This window comes from Amphiprion ocellaris, chromosome 23, assembly GCF_022539595.1.
Source record: "Amphiprion ocellaris isolate individual 3 ecotype Okinawa chromosome 23, ASM2253959v1, whole genome shotgun sequence".
Lineage (NCBI taxonomy): Eukaryota > Metazoa > Chordata > Actinopteri > Pomacentridae > Amphiprion > Amphiprion ocellaris.
In genome coordinates this window covers 11,851,120-11,873,528 of record NC_072788.1, presented here as the reverse complement: position 1 = coordinate 11,873,528, position 22,409 = coordinate 11,851,120, and the positions used below count along the sequence as shown (strand labels likewise).

At 39.1% G+C, this 22,409-nt stretch overlaps 1 protein-coding gene across 2 annotated transcripts in view; it reads left to right on the top strand.

Moving 5' to 3' along the window:
• The window catches only part of LOC111587744 (glucosidase 2 subunit beta-like), a 185,823-nt gene extending 166,860 nt beyond the window's left edge, over positions 1-18,963 (top strand). For both annotated transcript variants that reach the window (XM_023297827.3, XM_035942738.2), the window contains 2 exons: positions 11,078-11,177; positions 16,829-18,963. In XM_023297827.3, the coding sequence (XP_023153595.2) occupies positions 11,078-11,177; positions 16,829-16,966 (238 nt within the window). In that variant the 3' untranslated portion in view covers positions 16,967-18,963. The remainder of the gene's footprint in view (positions 1-11,077; positions 11,178-16,828) is intronic.
• The last annotated feature ends 3,446 nt before the right edge of the window (positions 18,964-22,409 follow it).

The window sequence follows — 22,409 nt, the reverse complement described above, 5'->3', positions numbered from 1 at the left end:
TGTGTGGTTTAAATGTAGCTGTGGAGGAGGGGGAGGAGGAGGAAGGGGATCAGTCGTGGGGTCAACCAACGAGGTTTTTTTTTTTGTTTTGTGACTCGAGGGAAATCAGGTGGCCACGCTGCTGGGGTCGCTGGTGTCACCCTTCAGAGTTCAAGGAGCTCGGCCTTCCATTGTGTCGAGGTCAAACTGCTCTACGCTCGTCATCGTTGAGAGCACGCCGGCAGAGGAAACAAAAAAAAAAAAAAGAAACGAAGAGGAGGCAGTGCTGAAATTGTGCAGGGCCCGGCGAGCAGCTTGCTTGTTCACCCTTCACCCTTGGAAACACACTGTGTTCGACAGTCCAAGCTTGGAATACGCCCAACATCCTAAGCAGAAAACAGGATAGACAAAACAGGAATAATAATACCTCCGAGACACTGCTGGGTGGATATGAGTACACAAACCTTAAAAGAACAGTGAAAGACCACAAAGGGAGAATTTTCACCATACCTATGAGTCAGACTGTGCACTTTGAATGAAACCATGGAAGCTTCTAAATGTTTCGATGTATGAATATTAAGATTGAAGGAGCTGTAGAGGTCAGCATAGGCTGTGTTATTGAGGTAAGGTGGGAAAAAAGGGGAAAAAAAAGACCATTGTGAAAGGAGGAAGAAAAAAGGCTATTAGTGTTGTCAGTTACTCCTGTAGGTTCATATCATTCAGTATTCAAACCCACAGGTCTCCCTTGAACTGCTTTATTGAACAGTGGATTTTCAAACAGAAAACAGTGGAGAACGGAGGTAGCCTAGCAACATTGAAACCACACTGAATGACTGTGTATGCCCACTGCGATGGAGCCAGGCAGCTGAAATGACAGTGCAGAGCAGCCCCAGAGAGAGTGGGATGTGCTGACCACCGTGAAAAATACAAATAGGGCGGCTGTTTGCGGCGGTATGCAGCAGACGTACGGACGCCGTTTGCAGATCTGCCTTTTTCCTGCACCGATCTCGCTTTTAAAACTAGTGACCCTGCATTGTTCTGCCGCGATGACGCTCTCTCTGAATAAAAGATCCTCAGAATGTAAGTCAGAAAATTCCCAGGTGTTGAGAGAAAGAGGTGCAGCAGCGTGAATGCCTCCAGGCTGTCCAGGTTCAGTTTGAATGATCCAGCTGAACAAATTTATTGGCACAGACCCGAGAGAAGAGCGACTCCACTCTGTGACCATGGCAATATGGAAATATGCTCATTTGATCAATAATTTCTCATGAGGGCAGCCAAGAGGCCCAACATCTTTTTAAAAGCATTAAAAGGAATGAAGCTCCGATGGAAAAATACATCACGTTCTGTCTCATTTTAAGATTAATTACTGTTCACTTGCGTTTTTTCTGTAGTGGCTGCGCATGTATAAACAGGAGGAAAGTACTGTGGATAATTATCTCAATAGGTGGCCGTTTTATTGCACAGCAATCACGAGGGAGCTGTAAGATTATTACTGTAAAACTGCTCGAACACAAGCAGGTTATAAATGAGCACAAAGAAACTGAACATCGACCTGAGACTGAATCAGGGGGTGACACACTTTCTTGACAAAATAGCCCCAATCAGAGTGGCAGCTATGGATGAAAATACAACCAGAGGAGTTTGTGGCATTTTGAAAAATGTTGCTGGTTCACAGTAGTTTTCAACTTTGTTGGATGAGTTGTGAGAAATGTAGGAGCAACAAAACTCATAACAGCAGACAAGAAAGATGGTTTTGTGGATTGGACTTATTCTGGTTCATCTGACAGATATTTAATCAGATGGGTAGTAGTCTGCTGCACAGCTTATTTCTTGCCTCAAATGCTTTCAGAAATACTTTTCGCTTAAAAGTGTTTTCGAAATAAAAGGGATAGTTTGCAGCTGAAGCACTGTGTTTATCCGACACGCCTACCAGACCGTCACGCTGAAAGCTTTGTCATGTGACCACGTAGCGGCCTGCTGTTGCTCAGTGCTGTCACGTGACCATGTTGTGGTCTGCTAGTGACCGCCCGCCATCCGTGCGATTTTCAGATGCGGTACGTTGCCATGCGGGAAAATCACATCGACTGGACACGCACCTTAACAATTTCAGCAGTTTTAGAGTTTTGGCTGAGCATGTTGTCTTTATGGGGGAGGCCGTTGCCTTGTTTAGGTGGGTGGTATGTGCCATCCACATGAATGAGAGAACAGTTTCCCGGCAAAACATTGGATTGTAGTGAGATTTTCAATGTTGTTCACTTCAGCTGTTAGTTGTTTTTAATCTTGTGGCTGACTTTTAATATTGTCAAGCTGATTTTACTTGATATAGGGTTAGGGTTGTTGTTTTTGTTCGAGGGTGTTTTAGAGGCCGAATCATTCTTATGGCTGTTTATCTAAGTGAAATCAAAGCAATAAGTATCTTAGTTATGTAAGCTGGTAAGGCTATTCAGAGTCGAAGGTTCACCGTCGCCTCCATCAGCTTTCTAAGACAAATTATCACCTACTTCAGCACTTAATATTATCAGGTAAAAGCTTCGTGATCTCGAGTTAAACAACAATTTCATTGTTGGCACAGAAAAAAATCTACAGTGCAGCCGCTTACATCAGTTTAACCTAGTTTTCTACATATCCACAAACGCTCTTTTCTAATGTCACGTTTTCCACCTTTTAAGCTTCAAGCTCTGCAGTCTGGAAACACCACAACACATCCACTGTTCGCTCTGTCCTGCTGCCACGGACCCTCAGCTCGCCCATGTCCTCATTCTGTTGAACCGGTGACATTTAACCGGCAGTGGTCTCGGGCTCATGGGAAATGGTGTTTGTTAAAGGCCACTAAAAACAGAAGTACAAAGTTCCTACCAGTATTACACTCCTGTCTAGACATGCTATATATACACACATTTTTTTTCCTTTTCTTTTTTTTTATAATAGCACACATTAATCAACTTTTCTGTAAAGGTGCCAGTGTTGGCCAACTGGCCAGTTATAAGCTGCAGTTATTTGGCAAGATGTTATAAAACCTTTGAAGACTGTCAAGTGAGGTTGAGCGTTAAGGCTTTTCAAGAAAATTTTGTTTGCAGTCTAGCAAATGTAAGTATGATTTTGAATCAGGTGTCTGACTTTTGGAACAGGACCCAGAAATTCACTCTCACTGAGATAAATGTCTAACATCATTTTTTCTTATTACTGTTACCACCCACCATTCTGCTGCAGGTGGTTCTTCTAAATTGATTTAGAAAATGTTTTTTTTGTGCTAGACCTTTGCAAAATATGGAGACACAACCATAGACTGCATATAAAGATGGATGAACTGTCTGTGATTATACCTGAACAGCTAACTTGTGCTAATCCAAAAATGTGCCTGTCCTACGACGGCACCCACCTTAAAGCAGTCTGCCCCTAATTATGCATAACTTTAAGCCTAAATATAATTTAAAGGGGGTAGTTATATAATAATGATTCCCCATATAGTTGTTCATGAATGTCGAAATTAACTATAGAGACCAAGACTGTTGTAAATATGTTTATTTCTGCTGTGAAGTTGGACATTTTAAGGTAGAGGTGTATGGGGATTGACTCACTTTTGGAGACAGCCTCAAGTGGCCATTCAAGGAACTGCAGTTTTTACCATTTCAGCATTGATTTGATTTTTCAACCACATTTCAGTGTTTTACACTCTACTATACATCTTTTGAGTTGTATTTTCAGCAGGGCAATCATTTTGAACACAACAAATCTAATCTATGTCATATTTCATATTTATGTGACTTTTCTTAGTACTAGCATGTTCAACATTAGACTAGTGCTCTTCATGTATTGTCTTCTGATTTCATTTTGAATCGGTTCATATTTTCATACATATTTCTATTTAGTGAAAATGAGTAATGACTGTTTCTTGCTTTGCTCTCCACTGCTCACTTAATGATTGCAGTGATGCTCTCTTTCATGTGTTCATATCAAAGCCTAAATTGTTTTGATAGGCATTTGGAAAACATAAAAATATATGTATGTGTGTATATATATATATATATATATATATATATATATATATATATATATATATATATATATATATATATATATATATATATATATATATACATATGTGTGTGTGTGTGTGTGTGTGTGTGTGTGTGTGTGTGTCTTATCTAAGCTGTAATAATTTAACCTACAGCAGCGACAGTTCCACTGGAACAAGTGCATAATTATACATTTAAGTGTTCTACTTAATGTGCTCATTTTCAAGCTGTCAAGGTCATTCGCTGGAGTGCCATTAGTGAAGAGAGGCCCTCTTTACCTGGAAACATGGCAGCCGCTTAATGCCCTGTGCTCAAGAGGAGCACCATAGTATAGTGCAGATACAGGAATTCATTTATGTAACACACCCACTAATGTGCAGGAGGTATAAGGCCTGTATGTTTGGGATGTGTTTATGATACATGATGGCTGCACCCACATGTTATCTGGTAATCAAGGCGGACGGGGTAATGATGACTCTTGTGTGCCTGACGAGAGGGTTAAAGTGGCGGGGAGTGGAGAGCGGCGGGATGGCTGACACCGTGAACCCCCGATGGCCTTTCTGCTGGGTCGCCATGGCAACATCTCGCCCAGCCGTTAATGAGGCACAAGTGAGCTGTTAACAGAATACTGATTTGGGTTTGACATCAGCCCTGATTCATATCTGTCAGGAGGTGTTGATGAAATATGCACCCTGAGTTTGTTTTATAACTGGCACAAAGGCTAAAACGCCAGTTATTATGTGGGTTGGCGGCGCGATATACGTTAGGAAACAGAGAATAGAGGCGCAAAATGGAAACATCTACCTTGCTGCTTGAAATTTTAATTGCGGATGACATATTTAAAGCCACAGTCGTATAAACTGGAGTGAAAGCAATGTGCCCTTCACATGTTCCTATGAGTATGAATTATTTATTAAGGCGCTGGGCACAATGGGTGGTAGAAGGGCGAGAGGAGCTTCAGTGGCTGGCACAGTAATGACAGGCCTGGGCTCATCTCAGAACTGATTGGTGACCCGACACGAGTGGCAGAGGTTAGCGATGCTCGGCTTTCAGAGCGATTTCCTTTTGTAGCGCTGCTTCACCGAATCCAAATTAACCAGCAGCTCTCCCAAAGTACTCTCCCTACCTGCCAGTGCATTGCAGCGTCTCATTCTGTAAATGATTAGCGCATTAACAGCATAGTGAGGGGACTAACTTGCTGCTCCAGACCCCTTGTTAAAGCAGTGAAAAGCATGGCTGTGAGGTATAATTCATTGCGGTGGCAGCTAATGAGTGGATGCTACAGTGGGATGGTGACAGTAATAAGCGCAGACTTTACACCATCTTAACACGGCTGCTGTTTTTCATTAGTTTTGCAGAAGGTTAGGATTCAGACGGTCGTTAGAGAAGTATTTAGGAGTGGTGTGATGCTGAGTTGGCACATCTAATCTGACAGTTCATGTCTCTTCATAGTTGCGAATGAGCGGAGGTGCTGGCTTGATCTTGATGCTTTCTGGAACAGAAACTGATGGGAGTTGCCTCCGAGGATGAGAATCAATTGGTGTGATGGTTGTGCTTCTGTATGAATATTTCTGTAGCCAAGTAGATTATGTGGAAGATGCTGTTAGTTACTTGAATTATCTTTGACCATAAGTCCTTCAAAAATGGGTAAACTGGGCAAAGATTTAAGAAGTAAACTCGTCCTCTTTGGACTGAGTTCAGCTACAACATTTCAGTAACTCGACAAAGTGTTATGAGGCCCCAGGACACTTTAAAAACACTGACCCACTAAACCCCAAGCAGTTACTGGACTTTTTTTTTTTTCCTGTCTCACATTTTTACTCACTGTGGCCTCATTTGTCATTGCAATATAAAGTGCTGCACCTCTATGGAAACAGAGCAACCATGACCCTTTTTAATGACCTATACGTCATTAAAAACGAGGAAAAGTTGCATTTCTTTGATTATTTATGTCATAAAAATGGGGGAAAACATGCACAACGTTTTACAAAATGTCCTCAGATGTTACCAAAACTGAAAAAACTCTACATTTAATGGATATTTAACTTTTTTATATTTTTAGTTTGTTTCTAAACTTCTAAACTTCATCTTCTCCTCAAAGTAGACGGAGCTGGATGGTGACAGAACATGAATTATTGGCGTCATCAGATGAACGCCACTGGAACAAAATTCTGCTAAAATATTCCATAGAACCTACTTTTGAGTCCCAAATAAAGAACTGAACAAAACCTAGATCTTGGAGCAACACTGTTATCTGAAATACCACAAAATGACCCTTCTAGTAGACATAAAGTATCATGTTGAGGCTTATCCACTTCATTTTTCACAAAAATCTTCTACTTTTCTTCACCAGAAATTCTTGCAAACCTCCCTGATGCCGGTATTCCATCTTAACATTAAACAGTTGTAGAACTTCAGCTTAGCAAAATTACCAAAGTTGTGGTATATATAAGGAAGAAAATGATCTCAGAGTGAAAATAAAAGACATTAAGTTCAAGACCGCGTGAAAAAACACCATCTTTCATTCATTTCAGTCAGACCTGTGTTTTGGCACAGCACAACTCTGGCAAAGAGAATAAAAGGTTTTCATGTGTGAAACATGTCGACTCTGGCTCAGGTTTTACTGCAAGTTCAGCTGGAAAGACGTTACACTCGACGACAAAGTAGCAACTCGTTACTGGTAGATTAGTTTGCAGCATTATTGGCTTATTTGTCTGTTGTTTTTCTGGTCTTATGATTTGTGTTTTGGATTCTGATCAGACTTTAAAACTCACAGACCTGATACCTAAATGAGCCATTCTGGATTCTGTGCCAACATCTCAGTGTTACCTGCAGTTTTAACTCTCAGGGAGCATTTTTTTAGTCATGTGTTTCCTACCTGCTCTAGTTTCCTCTGTGACTTTATTTGCATGTAGTTTAAATATAATTCTATTCCTTGAAGTAAACTTGCATTACACATTTATGAAAGCATGTTTCATACATGAGCATGCAGGCAGTTTGAATTTATGTGTGACGAGTGTTTAGGAGTTTAGCTTTCTAGCGTCTATAAACACACAAAGAAGTCAAATGAGCACATTAAAATTCTATTTACTTGAGGAAACACACCAAGCGGGCCACTGTTGTGTTATTTTTTTTACTCTTTGGGGTTTTGTTCGTCTACTTTCTCTCCAGTGAAGGCCTCCAGGTCTCAAAACACACATGGAAATCATGTAAAAATACACTTTTGGCCCAGATTTTTTGGTTTCTGTGGGGCGTTTAAACACCAGAGTGGAGATGTCCAAATGATAGCTGCTAGTGAAAGGTTGATTTGTGGCTGTATCAGAGGGAGGAACTCTCCTCTCGGTGTTGAGCGAGATTAGACGTGGATCTTCGGGATTTATCACTCGAGGCGTGTGGATTAGCACCGCGATGAAGTTTAAAACAGAATCAGTGGCGACCACATCGTTTTAAGGAAATAAGAGGAGCTTATATCAGCTCAAGTCATTATCAGGGGGAGAAAAGGAGGCTAATCAGCTTTTTTAATGCTAATTACTCTTCATGAGGATTAGATTATGAAAAAATCAGCACAACAATACAAAAAAAAAAAATCCAACACTGGCAGTTTGGACGACATATTGTACAGTTTGATTCTTATGCTCCTCATCTGAAGATACCAAAGCGCTGCGATTTTAATGGTATTTTTGTGGCTGTAATTAAATCACAACTCCATCTGCTGTTCAGTGTGTCAATGGAAATCACACCTCAGGAATTCAGAGAGAAAATTAAACATGTCGGTCGCCTTAATGCAGTTCAGTTGGAGGCTGGGAGGTTTGCTATCTCAGCCACGATGCCAAGTAAATGTATGGATAATAGGTTTAGCTGGACAGATGTGCTGCTGTTACAGGTTTATCTCTGATGGAAGATGCATTTTATGGCGTTAGAGAAGGAAAGAACCATAACCCAGATATCTGTAAATAAGATTCTCTGCGTTTTAAGCCTGACAAAAACTACACGTCTTCTACATCTTTTATCATTAATCAGTAAAAGGAAGCCTGCATTTGTGGCTCCTCTCTGGATTCCATCTAGTCTACAAATCTAAGATTTATTCTCTGCTGTCACTGTTATTCTAGTTACCTATTTCCTCTCTAGCAATGTTTTGATTCATTTTGTAAAAAAAAAAAAAAAAAAAAAAAAAGACAGCTCAAGGAAATATGAAACCCTGAAATTTGGTTTTGCCATTTCTAGTACCTTGTTTTTTTCATGATTTCAAGTGTTAAAGGTATTTTAAAAATTAGGAATTTCTCACTTTTTTGCTGTTGCAGATTAACTTTGTGAATCAGTTCATGTCAGTTCAGACAGAATTCAGGAAATCTGTTACTCTGATGACTTTAGAGAATGTCACGTTTTCAGATCTAAGATTTTTTTGTATCTGTACCATCAAAAAATGTGCTTCTACAAACCTAAGCTGCCAGTGTTAATCTAGTTACATATTTCCTCAGTGGTTGGTTCATTATCCCAAACAATATGAACCAACAAATAACAAAAAGAGCTTCATATATACAACAATTTGGGAAATATGTTGATGTGTTTGTATTTTCATTCTCAAAAATACCTGGAAATTCCTTTTAAGGGTTCAGTATCTTTTGTACCGTAGTTTGGTGAACTGTGGCTGGAAATAGGTTTCTACGCATCTTACATGTACTCTCTACTGTCAGTGCTAATGTTTTTACATATTTTCTTTGTGGGAGAGTTTGGGTTTACTTTGTAAAAATAGAAATCTCCACCTTCCAAAAAATACCTTGAAAGACATTTTAAGGGTTCAATATCTCCAGATGTTTTACTCCACAGTAGTGAAATTTGGGGAAACTGCCAGTTTTAATCTATTTAAATACTTAATTCACTGTATTGTTCTGCAAACAGACAAGTTCAGTTTGCCTTTTCTATTTCTTGACATCTGCATGTGTTTCTAAGAATTTCCTTCAGGGTCAGTAACGTTTTATCTTAACTGTATAAAAACAGGTGATTTCTCACATATTTGCTGTTGCAGAATTTGGAATTTTTTTGTATTTTCACCTTCAGAATCTCCAGAAATTACCTCCTATGGCCATGAATTTTAGTGAAGCCACCTGTTTTCATCTATTGACATACTTCATTCATGATAATATTCAGAAAACAGAAACTTGTCTGTTCTTTTTGTCACGGGTTTGAACAGAAACGCTGGATGTTAGCTGGTTGGTCAGACAGCCAACAAGACGATACATTCAGTATTGCAGATTATTAAAAGAACTGACCTGCTGCTGCGAACAAACATGATTTGTGTCGCGGCTGCAGCTCAAAGCCAAACTATGAGAAATTGGATGAGAGAATGAAGTTGTCACTGGTCTGTTTTGCACATTGGGGTTGAGCTATTGTCCATTTCAGGGTCAGTGTTTATCCATGGAGTTAAGCAGGAAGGCCAGATGTGTTGTTTCTCACAGGTGTAAATAAGTGCAGAGCGAGTGTAGAGAATGACCTGCCAATACCAAGTGCAAGTAGGTATTATTACGGCGAATGATCTGTCAATAAGATTCCATCTCGTGACTCCTGAGTGTGTTGGGAGCATCTCTGCGATAACTCAGGCATAATTGACAGGACCGACGCCGCCCCCTGGGGCTGTGGAAGGCTGACAGAGCGAGAATGGAGATTAAGGTGAAGGAATGAGGTGTGCTGGTGGGGGATGGATGAGGAGGATCGCTGGTCAACCGGCAGCGGCAAGAAGCAGAGCACCGTCGCTTTGCCATGTCCGCCGGCCCTGACAGCAATCCATTTGAGGGCCTCCCGGTGCTAACAGAGTGCTAAAACCCAATCAAACAGGCTCGGAGGAAAAAGCCGAGACGCTCGAGGCCCAGCCGGCTTCCACTCGTGTGAGCAATTCACCTCTGACTGACCCGCTCAGGCATTTTAAATAAGCCGAACGGCAAGGGAAAAAAGCCACACTCGGGGACCTGAAGACAGCCCTGTGTCTGAGAAAGCTGGAGAGTGCTTTTTGAAACCGAAGAGGATTCCATGTTTGCCCTCCGCAAGGTCAGACGGAGGAAAGAAAATGTTGTTTACAGAAATATGAAAGGAAAATTCTATGTTTGTGTTGGTGCTGGTGAGCTTTTTATACAACCTGCAAGTTAGTTTGATTTTTAAAAAAAGCGGTTTGTTGTGGAGCTTTATGCAAATTTGACTCACCATCAGTTTAACATCCTACTGAGATCAATTAAAGGAACCAATAAGAACATCGTAATAGGTCATGAAATGAAGTAGATTATGTTAAAAGCAAAGAACAGATCTGAGGACTTTAATCTCCTGTAGAAAGGTCAACGTGGGCACATTGATCAGGACTGGTGCTGCTGAGGAAGGCACTTAAACAAATTAAAGTTACAATACTTTGAATTTATAGCTTTTTATAGCTCTTTATACAGATTGATTAATAGAACTGCTCAGAAAAAAAACCTCCTGCAGGTTCCTTTTTTTCCCCATTTACTGTATGTTTCCTCCGTGTTTTCCACAGTTGACGTAGTGCGGGACAGTAAAACGTTCAGTCAGCCGTGCACCAAACGCAGAAGAGATTTTCCTCCTCTAACAGGATTACAATGTTTTACAAAAATCAATAGTCACCAGCAGCACGACTGCACCTCAGAGACGCCGCTCGAGCTCGACAAAAGATCAGAGGAAGTTAGCCAGCGACAGCATAATGAAGTGGCATCTGTCAGTGCTGTGTTGGACGCCGTCCACCGGCTCCCCGGTTCGCTTTGGTTATAAACTCCCCTTGAAATGTTTGGTGAGAATGTAATTAGCTTTGCACTGGGCAGAAGCAGGCTTTTTCTCTTCTCCTTTCCCTCGTGTGTTATTGAGTATCAGCTTGGAAAAAATGATAATTAATATTTGCCCTCCATTGTTGAACAGGAGAGGCGACGTGGTGCCAGACTGGACCACTTCCCGGCGTTTTATTTTTGCAGGAAATCTATGTTTCTGCGCTCAGTTTGTCCCAACTTCTTCTTAAGAGACCGTAATGACCAACAGATACGAACAAAGTGTTGATTAAAGGTTTTTTTTTCTTGTATTGTTTGTCTCAGGACGTGGGGGATGTGGGCAGGAACGCCGAAGAACCAGTACAGTCAGATGGTGTATGAGAACGGAGAACCCTGCTGGCAAGGAGGTTCACGCACCACCACGGTAAGTTCACACAAAACCACACAGACGGGAATAAACCAACACATTTAGTAGAAGGGTTCAGCATCTCCAGACAATTAGTGAAAGTTGGTGAAATGTCATCTGCAAGTGTTAATCTAGTTACACGTTTCTTCTTAGGCACCATGTTCATACAAAAGAAGAGGAGCTAAAGGAAATCATTTGCAAAATACCTTCATGATTTCAAGAGTTAATTGTATATAAAAAATTGTATTTTGTCACATTTGTGCTGTTGCAGAATATGTTGCTTCACCATTTCACACAGATGTAGTCAGTTTCACATTTCCAGATCTGAAAATGTTTGTATTTTCACCCCCAAAAACCACCTGGGAAACCATTTTATGGGTTCAGAATCTCCAGAAATTTACCTCGACACAGCCATGAAATTTGGGTAAATCTAAGATTTATTCTGCACTGCCAGTGTTCTTCTACTCACATGTTTCCTCTTCAGCAGCGTTTTGGTTCATTTCGTTAAAAAAAACAAAACAAAACAAAACACAATAAGAGCAGCTGAAGTAAATAACTTGCAAAGTTCCTTCATGATTTCAAGTTTTAAGTCTATCAAAAGACTTAACACTCGTCTCCACGTTTACTGTTGTCTCGAGTGGAAAAGTCACCATTTTAAGAAATGAATTCTTGCTATTTACAATTATTTGTCGCACTCCTGATCAATGTGTAGTATTGGGTTTAAACTGTCTTATAAGCATCCATAACTGGTAAGAGACAATCCACAAATACAATCAAACTTTATTAATCCCAAATGCGGAGTGATTTCTATTGTTAAATGCATTTTGTGCATCATCTTAGCATTGGTCAGTGTTCAGCTACCAAGCTAAATGAAGACACGCTGGGTTACAAAATTAAGATTATGCACAAATTTTAATGTACAAGTTATAAATTAAAATTAGACACAAATCAAGGGACATTTTACAAGTCAGGTAAAGGGAGGCCTTTATGTGTCTCAACCTGTAGATGCATCATCAGTGGGTCAAAAATGACCCAGTCAGGTCGTTTTCTTGTAATGTCTTTGTAATGAAAAATGTTTTATCATTTAATATCCCACTTATTCCTCAAAAACATGTTTTTTTATATCATTCCATTTAATTTTTTGAGTTAACTATTATACTTTTAAATAAATTATCACTGATAATATCATACAAGAGGTGATGAAGTGCACAGACTAGGAGGAAAAGAGTGAAAAAATTTCAACAAAATAGACGTTGACATTCTTCTATTGCTGTTCTCTGTAATATTCTTCTTTTTCAATTATCAAAATGTTCAAAATCTGCTATAAAGTGAAAAATTTCCCTATTTCAAACATGAAATCCTTCTTGTGTGGACAAAAATATAATACAAACAATAATCCAAATGATTATTCTTAACCAAAGTGACAAAAATGGTGTAAAAACACATTGATTCTTATACGGGTCATTTTTGACCCACTTATGAAAGAGTGTAGGTCCAATCACTCGTGCATTTAAGGGATAAAGTAACAGGATTCCTACAAATGAATTTCCCTGGTGACAGATCAGTAAAGTTTATCTTTACACTGTAGGGTCTTACCTCAACACATATTATAGTAAAGTATAATACAGGAGTATTTCTTATATTATTTGTAGGGTTTAATCCAGAATATGTAAATTGCTCTGGTATAATTACACTTGAAATAACACTTCAGGGTCTTAACTGCAATGTTGTCTTGACCTCATTTAGATATTTTTTCTTGTTTTCTTGCACATTTGCAATTTTATTCATTTGCTGAATTAGTTTTCTAAGTTGACTTTTGTCTTGTTCTAAAGAACTTTAACAAATTTACCTCAATTGAAAAATGCTAAGTTGACGTACAAATGATGATATACGAGTTACAAATTAGATTTGCAGATTCAGATTGTTTGTGGATTGGGTCTTATGAGTTACAAATGAGTCTGAAACAGTTTTAACCCCATCTTAAGCTGAAAACTTTTTCATGTGAGTTTGAGTCATGGTAGCTTTGAGGAGCAAGACACTTGGAATTAAAGTTGTGGGTACTAGACTGAATTTATTTCAAGAAATGGCAAATAGGTGAAATTTTGAGCAGGAAAACAGAGAAATTCGGGCTCCTTCTGAATATAAGCCCATCCAAAATGGAGACCTGGCGCTAACATAGAGGTAAAAAAAAGAACACAAATTAGTAAGTTTGGGCTCTTTTTCATAGTTTGTACTGATTTAGCCATTTCTTGAGCTAATGTTCCAGAAAATGAATTTAGCAATCCGCCTTAAAAGTAAATGCTGCTTAAATTACGAAATTTGGAGTAATTTTCTCATCTTGCACATGTAATTTGAATAGAAACAGACAATTAACATGAACATAATTTAAGTAAGTAAATAGAATAAAACTGGCAGTTTGACTAATTTTCATGGCTGTGGGAGTTACATTTCTGGAGATATTTACCTGTAAAATGGTTCCCCAGTTAAGATGTTTGTTTAGGGGGAAGTAACAACATGTGAAATTCTTTAAGTTTGTCTGAAAAGGGGGAGCAACATATTTCTGGAACTCTGTCTAAACTGACCCATTTGAACAATGAGGACTTTAGTCAGTCAGATAAAGGGATTCATGTCCTCATCATCAGTCTGATAAAAAGTGGATAAAAGTGGTTTCCTGGTCAGTCTGTGGGGGTTTTTATGGTTCATGTTGCTCCATTTGCGTTCCTTCTTCTACTCCCACTCCCTTTGGTTGCTTTATAAGACCCATTTTATGCGAGAATTTCCTCAATTAAAAACGCGGCTCGTTTAATCATCTCATTTTCTCTGCCTGGCCCCCTCTTCCAATAAGAGTCCAATAAATGTGCGTCCCCCTGCGTCCAGGGGCCCCTTTGAAAAGACTAAATTGAATTCCTTTGATACGACCCCATAACCGTGTGCAGACGGCATAAATGAAGCCTCGTCAGAAGTCGACGCTCATTATATTTGAAATGCTGACGCTCAGTCTCTCTGTGACTGTGGTGAAACTCTCTCCTGTCTTTGTACCAGAGTGGAGGCAGCACTGATGTATTGTTTTACTGCCGGATACGGTGGTAATCCAAATTCAGGCAGTGTGCAGTTTATCTTAGCTCCTCTATGGGGAAGAGTGAACTCAACTGTTTCAGTTAATAATTAAATTCTGGGACTGTGGCTGTTACACATGAGCAGCTTTAGCTTCAGCTGCAGCCAAACACAACTGAGGCTCCAGAGTCCAACGTTTTTAAAACTTCACGGATTCTGACATCAATTCTAGATTCAGATCAAATGCTGAGATCTGAGAATGGAGCCTCGTTTCAAAGAAATGACGTTTACTTTTTCCATTTATTGTACAACTTTGCAGCCAAACAAATGGACTAGAAGCTTCAAGTATGTTCTAAAAGAGTCGTATTTTAACCCAAAACATGTCATTTTCTTAAACCAAACCAGAAGAGAAAAGAAGACAGAAATCTAAAAATAATAGTTCCACATTTGAAGGAACCTTCGTCTTTTGGTTTAAAGGTTCTGTTAGGATTGGACATGGAGAACTGGTTCTTGAACAAATTTTACTCACTATAGTTACAAATCTGTCTGCTTCATTCGACTTGAATACATTCCCCTTTTTTTTTTATACCAACATCTTGATAAATTGTGAACATTATTCTCAGTCAAGTCAGTGGGATTGTCTTGGATCAATCGAATGAATTTACCAAAATCTACAGTTTGCTACAAAACACTTTACAAGGACGGGATTGGACTCCCCTGTCAGAACAGTAAAGTAGCCAAAGGAAATTTAAAATACAGTTACTTTACCTTAAAGAGTCCCTGTTAAGGTGGTTACACCCGACTATGACAGAAATGTGTGCTGTTCAGTGACAAAACAAACAACTCTGCAACAGCAGAGAAGATTAAGACAAATTTACAGGAGCTAGAAAGATTCATGGTGTTGATGGGTTGTGCCAAATATACGGTTTTTGCAATACACTCTTTATAAAACAGCATAAAAATTGTTTAGGAACCAATACACGGAACTGAAATTTCTCAATAGTTCCTTTGAAATCTACATTTTGAGGTTGACTCTAAATTGGAACCAGTTCTCAATGCCCAATCCTGAGGTCTTGACTATACTCCCCTGCAAACATCTACAACATCTATGCTGTTAAAATACTATATTTTAGTCCACGTTTTGAACCCTCTTCCATACATGCACAGTAATTCAGCATCGGCATATTCTCATGGACAAAAATGACTAAATTTATGTCTAATCCTAGTTTTGCACCTTCATAAAGTTCAGGGACTTAAACTGATGATTTTCATTTAACTTTTCTTTAAACTTGGAATACACTCAGGTACATACAGCAATGATGATATTTGGTTCAACGTTTCATGGCCATGATTGCTTTTTGTGTCAGAGCCGCACGTGTTTCAATGATTTCATTCAGTTAAAGGACTCATTGGAATCTCAAGATGCCATCATATACAGGGTTTTTACAAGTAGATGTAAACGTTTGCTCACGACTGTATGAAGGCCTCAACTGCTGAGTAAGAAAATAAAAGATGGCCCAGAAATAAGCTTAATTTAACAAAATAGTAATAACAGGCAAAGTTAGTTTAAAAAAAACCCAACATAAATTAGTGTGTTTAAGTTCTAAAAGAAACCAATAAATCAACTAAACTAGAAGTTTAATTGGTTGAAATTCAAAGCCTGAATTACCCAAAGGATAAAAGTGGTAGTTATGGATGGATTTCCCATAGTTCCACTGATAGTGTATTTACTGGGCAGACCCTCCCTGCATGATAAATACTTTCACACTCCATGTCTTGAGGCGTTTTGAGTTATTTATTCCCTTTTGACAAAATACCACAGACAGCAATAGTTTGTAAACTGGTCTAACGTATAAAACTGCTCCAATCCTACATTACAAAATAACAAGGGAAAGTCAAGTATGAAATAAACCGATGACGGCCGTGACACCTGCAAGTCTGAACCGAACCAACAGTAATCACAAGAAAACACTTTGTCTCATCAGGCTCCACACACCCACTTAATATCTCCATGCAACCAGATACTAAGTGACACAACAAAAGACTCCATTTTTATTTATTTATTTATTTTTTAACAGGACAAAAAACCAAATCAGCCATTTTCCCACCAGCTTCAAACTTGAGCACAATAATACCTGTCAAGTTTGCTTCTCGCAGCCTCTCCAGGTGCTTTTGTTCGCCGGAGGGATCGTCTGTTCGGGGTGCAGTGTGATGTGAGGGGTTGCCATGGAAACCACCTAGAAGTAAAATAAGTTGTTTTTTTTCCTCCTTCCTCTCTCCTGAAGGGGGGCGTCAAAGTCACCTATTAGAGTCATGACAGCGGCGATCACTTCCTGCTCCGTAATTCCACAGCGTCCCACACTTTGGCTTCTTTCTACACTCTGATTGCAGTTTATTCAAGGACTGACCTGAATACAGTCGAGCTGCAGCAACTCACCTGAATAATTTTGTCATCAGTTTAATAAAAAAAAAAAAAAAAAAAAAACAGGTTGGAAACTGAGTAAAACAAGAACTTGTTCCCTCAGTGAGATTAAAGAGGCTTCGCTCTGGACTCAGACTCACAATGACTGCTCTCCCTCCACCACTTCAACTTTTCTTTCTTTGTGCTTTTCTAGGTCACTCTGACATGTGGAACGGAGACAGCCCTGCGATCGGTGAAGGAGCCCAGCAAATGCCAGTACATCATGGACTTTCAGACTCCGGTGGCCTGTCAGCCGGTGCTGAAGCAGCGCGGTATACACAGCGAACTGTGACCCGGCCGGACCAGAATAACTCGGACCCGACGCCCCCTCGGCCTCGCAGCCGGCAGTGACAGTCCGGGTCCTCAGGGTCCCCTCTGACATCTGTGTTGTCAGAACATATATACTTCCAAGCAGAAGGTCAGAATCTGATCTTCAGCAGCACTCTTTAGTTTCCAATGATTGTTACGGCTCTGCTTTATCTTACTTGACTGAAGGATTTAAGGAACACAGGGCGATGTTTATGCCTTTAAAGGCTTTAGATTGCTATGTAAATAATGTCGCTGTTTTAAATACCTGCTTATTCATACGCACAAATCAAAAAACTGTGTCCTTCAATTTCATTATAGCAGATTCTTTCTTATATACAGCCTTATTTAACCCTTAAAGAGAAGTCTGGTAATGTGATGTATTTCTGTTACTGTCAACAAGTCCCACGAAAAGACCAAACCAACAATGCTGTGATCTGCACAGCAGTGTTCCTAGTTGAAGAGCCAATAATCAAACATGAACACTGTCTAATGTGTATTAACCCACACCTGAAACTAGTCCCCAGGGAATCTACTATATACTCTTGTTTGAGTGACCAAGAAACTATCTAACTTCCTGTAAAACTTCAGCTAGTTGCAACCTAGCAAAGTATTGTTGGTTTGTTCTTCTCAAAACACAAAGCAAAAGCTATAAACTAAAGTCACCACAGTATATTTTCATAAAAAAACAACTTGGTCACTGTGTAAATGGTGAAAAATATCAACATTACCACTAACGTATTTCTGTTACTGTCAGAAAGTCCCATGAAAAGACCAGAACCAACAATGACACGATCTTTATAACAGGAATTGTTAGTTTTAGAACTAAAAATCAAACATGAATTGAATTAACTGCAAACAAATTATTGACTAAGTATTGTTGGCTTTGTTCTTCTCAAGAGACAAAGTATGTTTACACCAAAGATCCAGCTAGATCACTGTGTAAATAGTTCAAAATAGTGACATTACTATGAATGTACCTGCTGTATCATTTCACCGCTGCTTTATGATTTACTATCTGGTGTTAACTGAAAACATTATTTCCTAAACAATCAAAAAGAGTTAAATATTCAAGGTAAAGACCTGCAGTTGATGTATGTGTAGTATTCATTTATACACTGCAGCTACAGTAGTATAGTCTGGTAACCTAATATTTACAGTCTTTTGGTGATTACTGGATGTAACATCTCTGGTCTGTGCAGGCTGCTTCATGCTATGCATGCTGTCTATGATGTTGTTATGTAACAGATTGTGGGGTTTCTGCAGCAGAGCCCTCTGCTCATTAAGGAGGAGCTAAATCAGCTGTCAGGTATCCAATAGGCTGCCTGATATATTCCTACGCTGCCAGGGCAGCTGGGTGGCTGTTTGCCTGCTAGCAATGCAATAGCCTGAGGCCCTGCAGCCCAGGGACTGCTGCTTTATATTTACACGGCTTCAGCTCCCATCCACACTCTCTGTTTGATGGCCAATGGAACTATTTGCTTTCACCTTCCATTTTCACAGCAGCGGTCACCAAATCTGGCAAAAGGGATTCTCAGAACTAATGTCACAAATTGGACTTCTGAGCAATTATCAAGTCTGCTAAACTGTCAGAACTAAACAGTATTAACCTATTATGATTCCCCACAATCTGACACAGTATCACTATATATTGTAATCTCTGCTTCAGCACAAACCTCCAAACTCCACCAACAGCTGGAAATCCTGCCAATCAGCCCGACGGTGTCAAGAGCAGGAGGCAGCATCACATTACCGGCATCTGGAGAAAAAGTTTAGATTGCAACATATGGTGAACCATGTGATTGCGCCTCATAAAGAACTTTTCCTCAATCTGCAGGGTATTAACAACTCCTCACTTTACTGAATGATCATCATGTGTTAAATTACTTGCGTGCTTCACCCCACACAGCGTGGGTGGGAAGCACATTGGAAGATAGCAGTTTAAATGGACAGTTATTAAAAAGAAGAGGGAAAAAAACACAACCGGAGCTGTGTGCTTTCTGTACTGTTTTTTTTTTTTTTGACTGGCTAGTGATGTGTTGTTACAGATCAGAAACAGGAAGGAGGGAGTAGTGATTCAGGAGGGAAACTGAGCACACGCTGAGCGCTCACATACACTAGGACATACTTAGACACCTCTATTCAGCACATTTGCACATGAAGGGGCAGGGATGGAAAGTCTTTCCAGTTGAGCGTGGGCGTATTTGTGTGTTGACTCCAAATTGCTAAAAGGGCCCAGAGGCTTTATATTGCATTAAATCTCCAACTCAGCTTTGTAGAAACTAGTTCAAGGTACCTGTTCTCTGGAGTGGGAGACAGCGAGGCCTCGCCTCACTGACTGACTAGTGACTGACTGGTTGACTGACGCCCACCACAACCCAGCGCCGCTTTCGCTCTTTTGGAGATTGTTTTTAAGCTTCCTGCTTTGAAGACAGGCCAGTTATACCCTCGGGGCTGAGAGGGAAAAAAAGGGCCCTGGTGTTGAGTCGGCTTGCGACAGTCACATCCAGCTCCCTTACAATTCAGTCACGATACTGATGCTTCACAGCCAGCCTCGAGCCTACAAATTTTGTGCATTTGGTTTGTGACAATACAATATAGATACAGTCTATGTACATTTTCAGGCTGACAGTTTTGCTTTAAGGTGCATTCATGAATGTTTTTTCTTTTTCAGAGCAACACTTGCGCCTTAAAGATGCCTTTACTTGAGCTGTTTACCTGCTTTTTTGCTGTAAGCAGAATGATGACTGTCATGTTTCACATTTCTTTGTGTTTCTGTCATTCCTTGATGGTGATTATTTTACAGTTCACAATTTTTTTTTACATTGAGTTATGCAATAATCTATTCTTTACAAAAAACTTGACTAACAATTTTTACAAGTGAATTTACACTACTTTGACCATATCCTACAAGATTTTTACGACATACTATCATGTGAGGTCTTGTGACACACTACTTCTTTGAAGTCTTTCTATAACACATTGGAAGCAATTTTGACCAGATCCTACAACATGACAGATTTTGTACGATGTACTATAGCATGACGATTTTTCATGACAGTTGTCTAATATGTCATCCAAAGGATCATATGTCGTCCGAAACATCACCAAAAACGTCATAGTGTAATATATCGTCCAAAACGTCACCAAAAACGATAGTCTGTCGTCCGAAATGTCAAAAAAAGTCATAGTATAGTATGTCGTCTGAAACGTCAAAAAACCATCATAGTATAGTATGTCGTCCGAAACGTCACCAAAAACGTAATAGTATTTTTTTTGGCGCCAAAATTCATGATGATTTTTTTTCAAAGAAAACCCTTCTGGAGTGTGTTTCACGCCCTCCTTTACATCATTTCATCATATGGTACGTTTTTACAACATGTTTGAAAAATCGCCTTTTTTTTCCACATAGTATAGTAAGGCATTTTTTTTGCGCCAAAATTCATGATGATTTTTTTTCAAAGAAAACCCTTCTGGAGTGTTTTTCACGCCCTCCTTTACATCATTTCATCATATGGCACGTTTTTACGACATGTTTGAAAAATCGCCTTTTTTTTCGACATACTATAGTAAGGCGTTTTTTTTGCGCCAAAATTCATGATGATTTTTTTTTCAAAGAAAACCCTTCTGGAGTGTTTTTCACGCCCTCCTTTACATCATTTCATCATATGGCACGTTTTTACGACATGTTTGAAAAATCGCCTTTTTTTCGACATACTATAGTAAGGCGTTTTTTTTGCGCCAAAATTCATGATGATTTTTTTTCAACGAAAACCCTTCTGGAGTGTTTTTCAGGCCCTCCTTTACATCATTTCATCATATGGCACGTTTTTACGACATGTTTGAAAAATTGCCTTTTTTTTCGACAAACTATAGTAAGGCGTTTTTTTTGCGCCAAAATTCATGATGATTTTTTTTTCAAAGAAAACCCTTCTGGAGTGTTTTTCACGCCCTCCTTTACATCATTTCATCATATGGCACGTTTTTACGACATGTTTGAAAAATCGCCTTTTTTTTCGACATACTATAGTAAGACATTTTTTTTCCGCCAAAATTCATGATGATTTTTTTTTCAAAGAAAACCTTTCTGGAGTGTTTTTCACGCCCTCCTTTACATCATTTCATCATATGGCACGTTTTTACAACATGTTTGAAAAATCGCATTTTTTTTCGACATAGTATAGTAAGGCGTTTTTTTTGCGCCAAAATTCATGATGATTTTTTTTTCAAAGAAAACCTTTCTGGAGTGTTTTTCACGCCCTCCTTTACATCATTTCATCATATGGCACGTTTTTACAACATGTTTGAAAAATCGCATTTTTTTTCGACATAGTATAGTAAGGCGTTTTTTTGCGCCAAAATTCATGATGATTTTTTTTTTCAAAGAAAACCCTTCTGGAGTGTTTTTCACGCCCTCCTTTACATCCTTTGTTTTCGACACTATAGTAAGGCGTTTTTTTTTTAAAAATTTTGGCGCAAAAAAAACGCCTTACTATAGTATGTCGAAAAAAAAGGCGATTTTTCAAACATGTCGTAAAAACGTGCCATATGATGAAATGATGAAAAGGAGGGCGTGAAACACACTCCAGAAGGGTTTTCTTTGAAAAAAAAATCATCATGAATTTTGGCGCAAAAAAAACGCCTTACTATAGTATGTCGAAAAAAAAGGCGATTTTTCAAACATGTCGTAAAAACGTGCCATATGATGAAATGATGTAAAGGAGGGCGTGAAAAACACTCCAGAAGGGTTTTCTTTGAAAAAAAAATCATCATGAATTTTGGCGCAAAAAAAAACGCCTTACTATAGTATGTCGAAAAAAAAGGCGATTTTTCAAACATGTCGTAAAAACGTGCCATATGATGAAATGATGTAAAGGAGGGCGTGAAACACACTCCAGAAGGGTTTTCTTTGAAAAAAAAATCATCATGAATTTTGGCGCAAAAAAAACGCCTTACTATAGTATGTCGAAAAAAAGGCGATTTTTCAAACATGTCGTAAAAACGTGCCATATGATGAAATGATGTAAAGGAGGGCGTGAAACACACTCCAGAAGGGTTTTCTTTGAAAAAAAAATCATCATGAATTTTGGCGCAAAAAAAACGCCTTACTATAGTATGTCGAAAAAAAAGGCGATTTTTCAAACATGTCGTAAAAACGTGCCATATGATGAAATGATGTAAAGGAGGGCGTGAAACACACTCCAGAAGGGTTTTCTTTGAAAAAAAAATCATCATGAATTTTGGCGCAAAAAAAACGCCTTACTATAGTATGTCGAAAAAAAAGGCGATTTTTCAAACATGTCGTAAAAACGTGCCATATGATGAAATGATGTAAAGGAGGGCGTGAAACACACTCCAGAAGGGTTTTCTTTGAAAAAAAAATCATCATGAATTTTGGCGCAAAAAAAACGCCTTACTATAGTATGTCG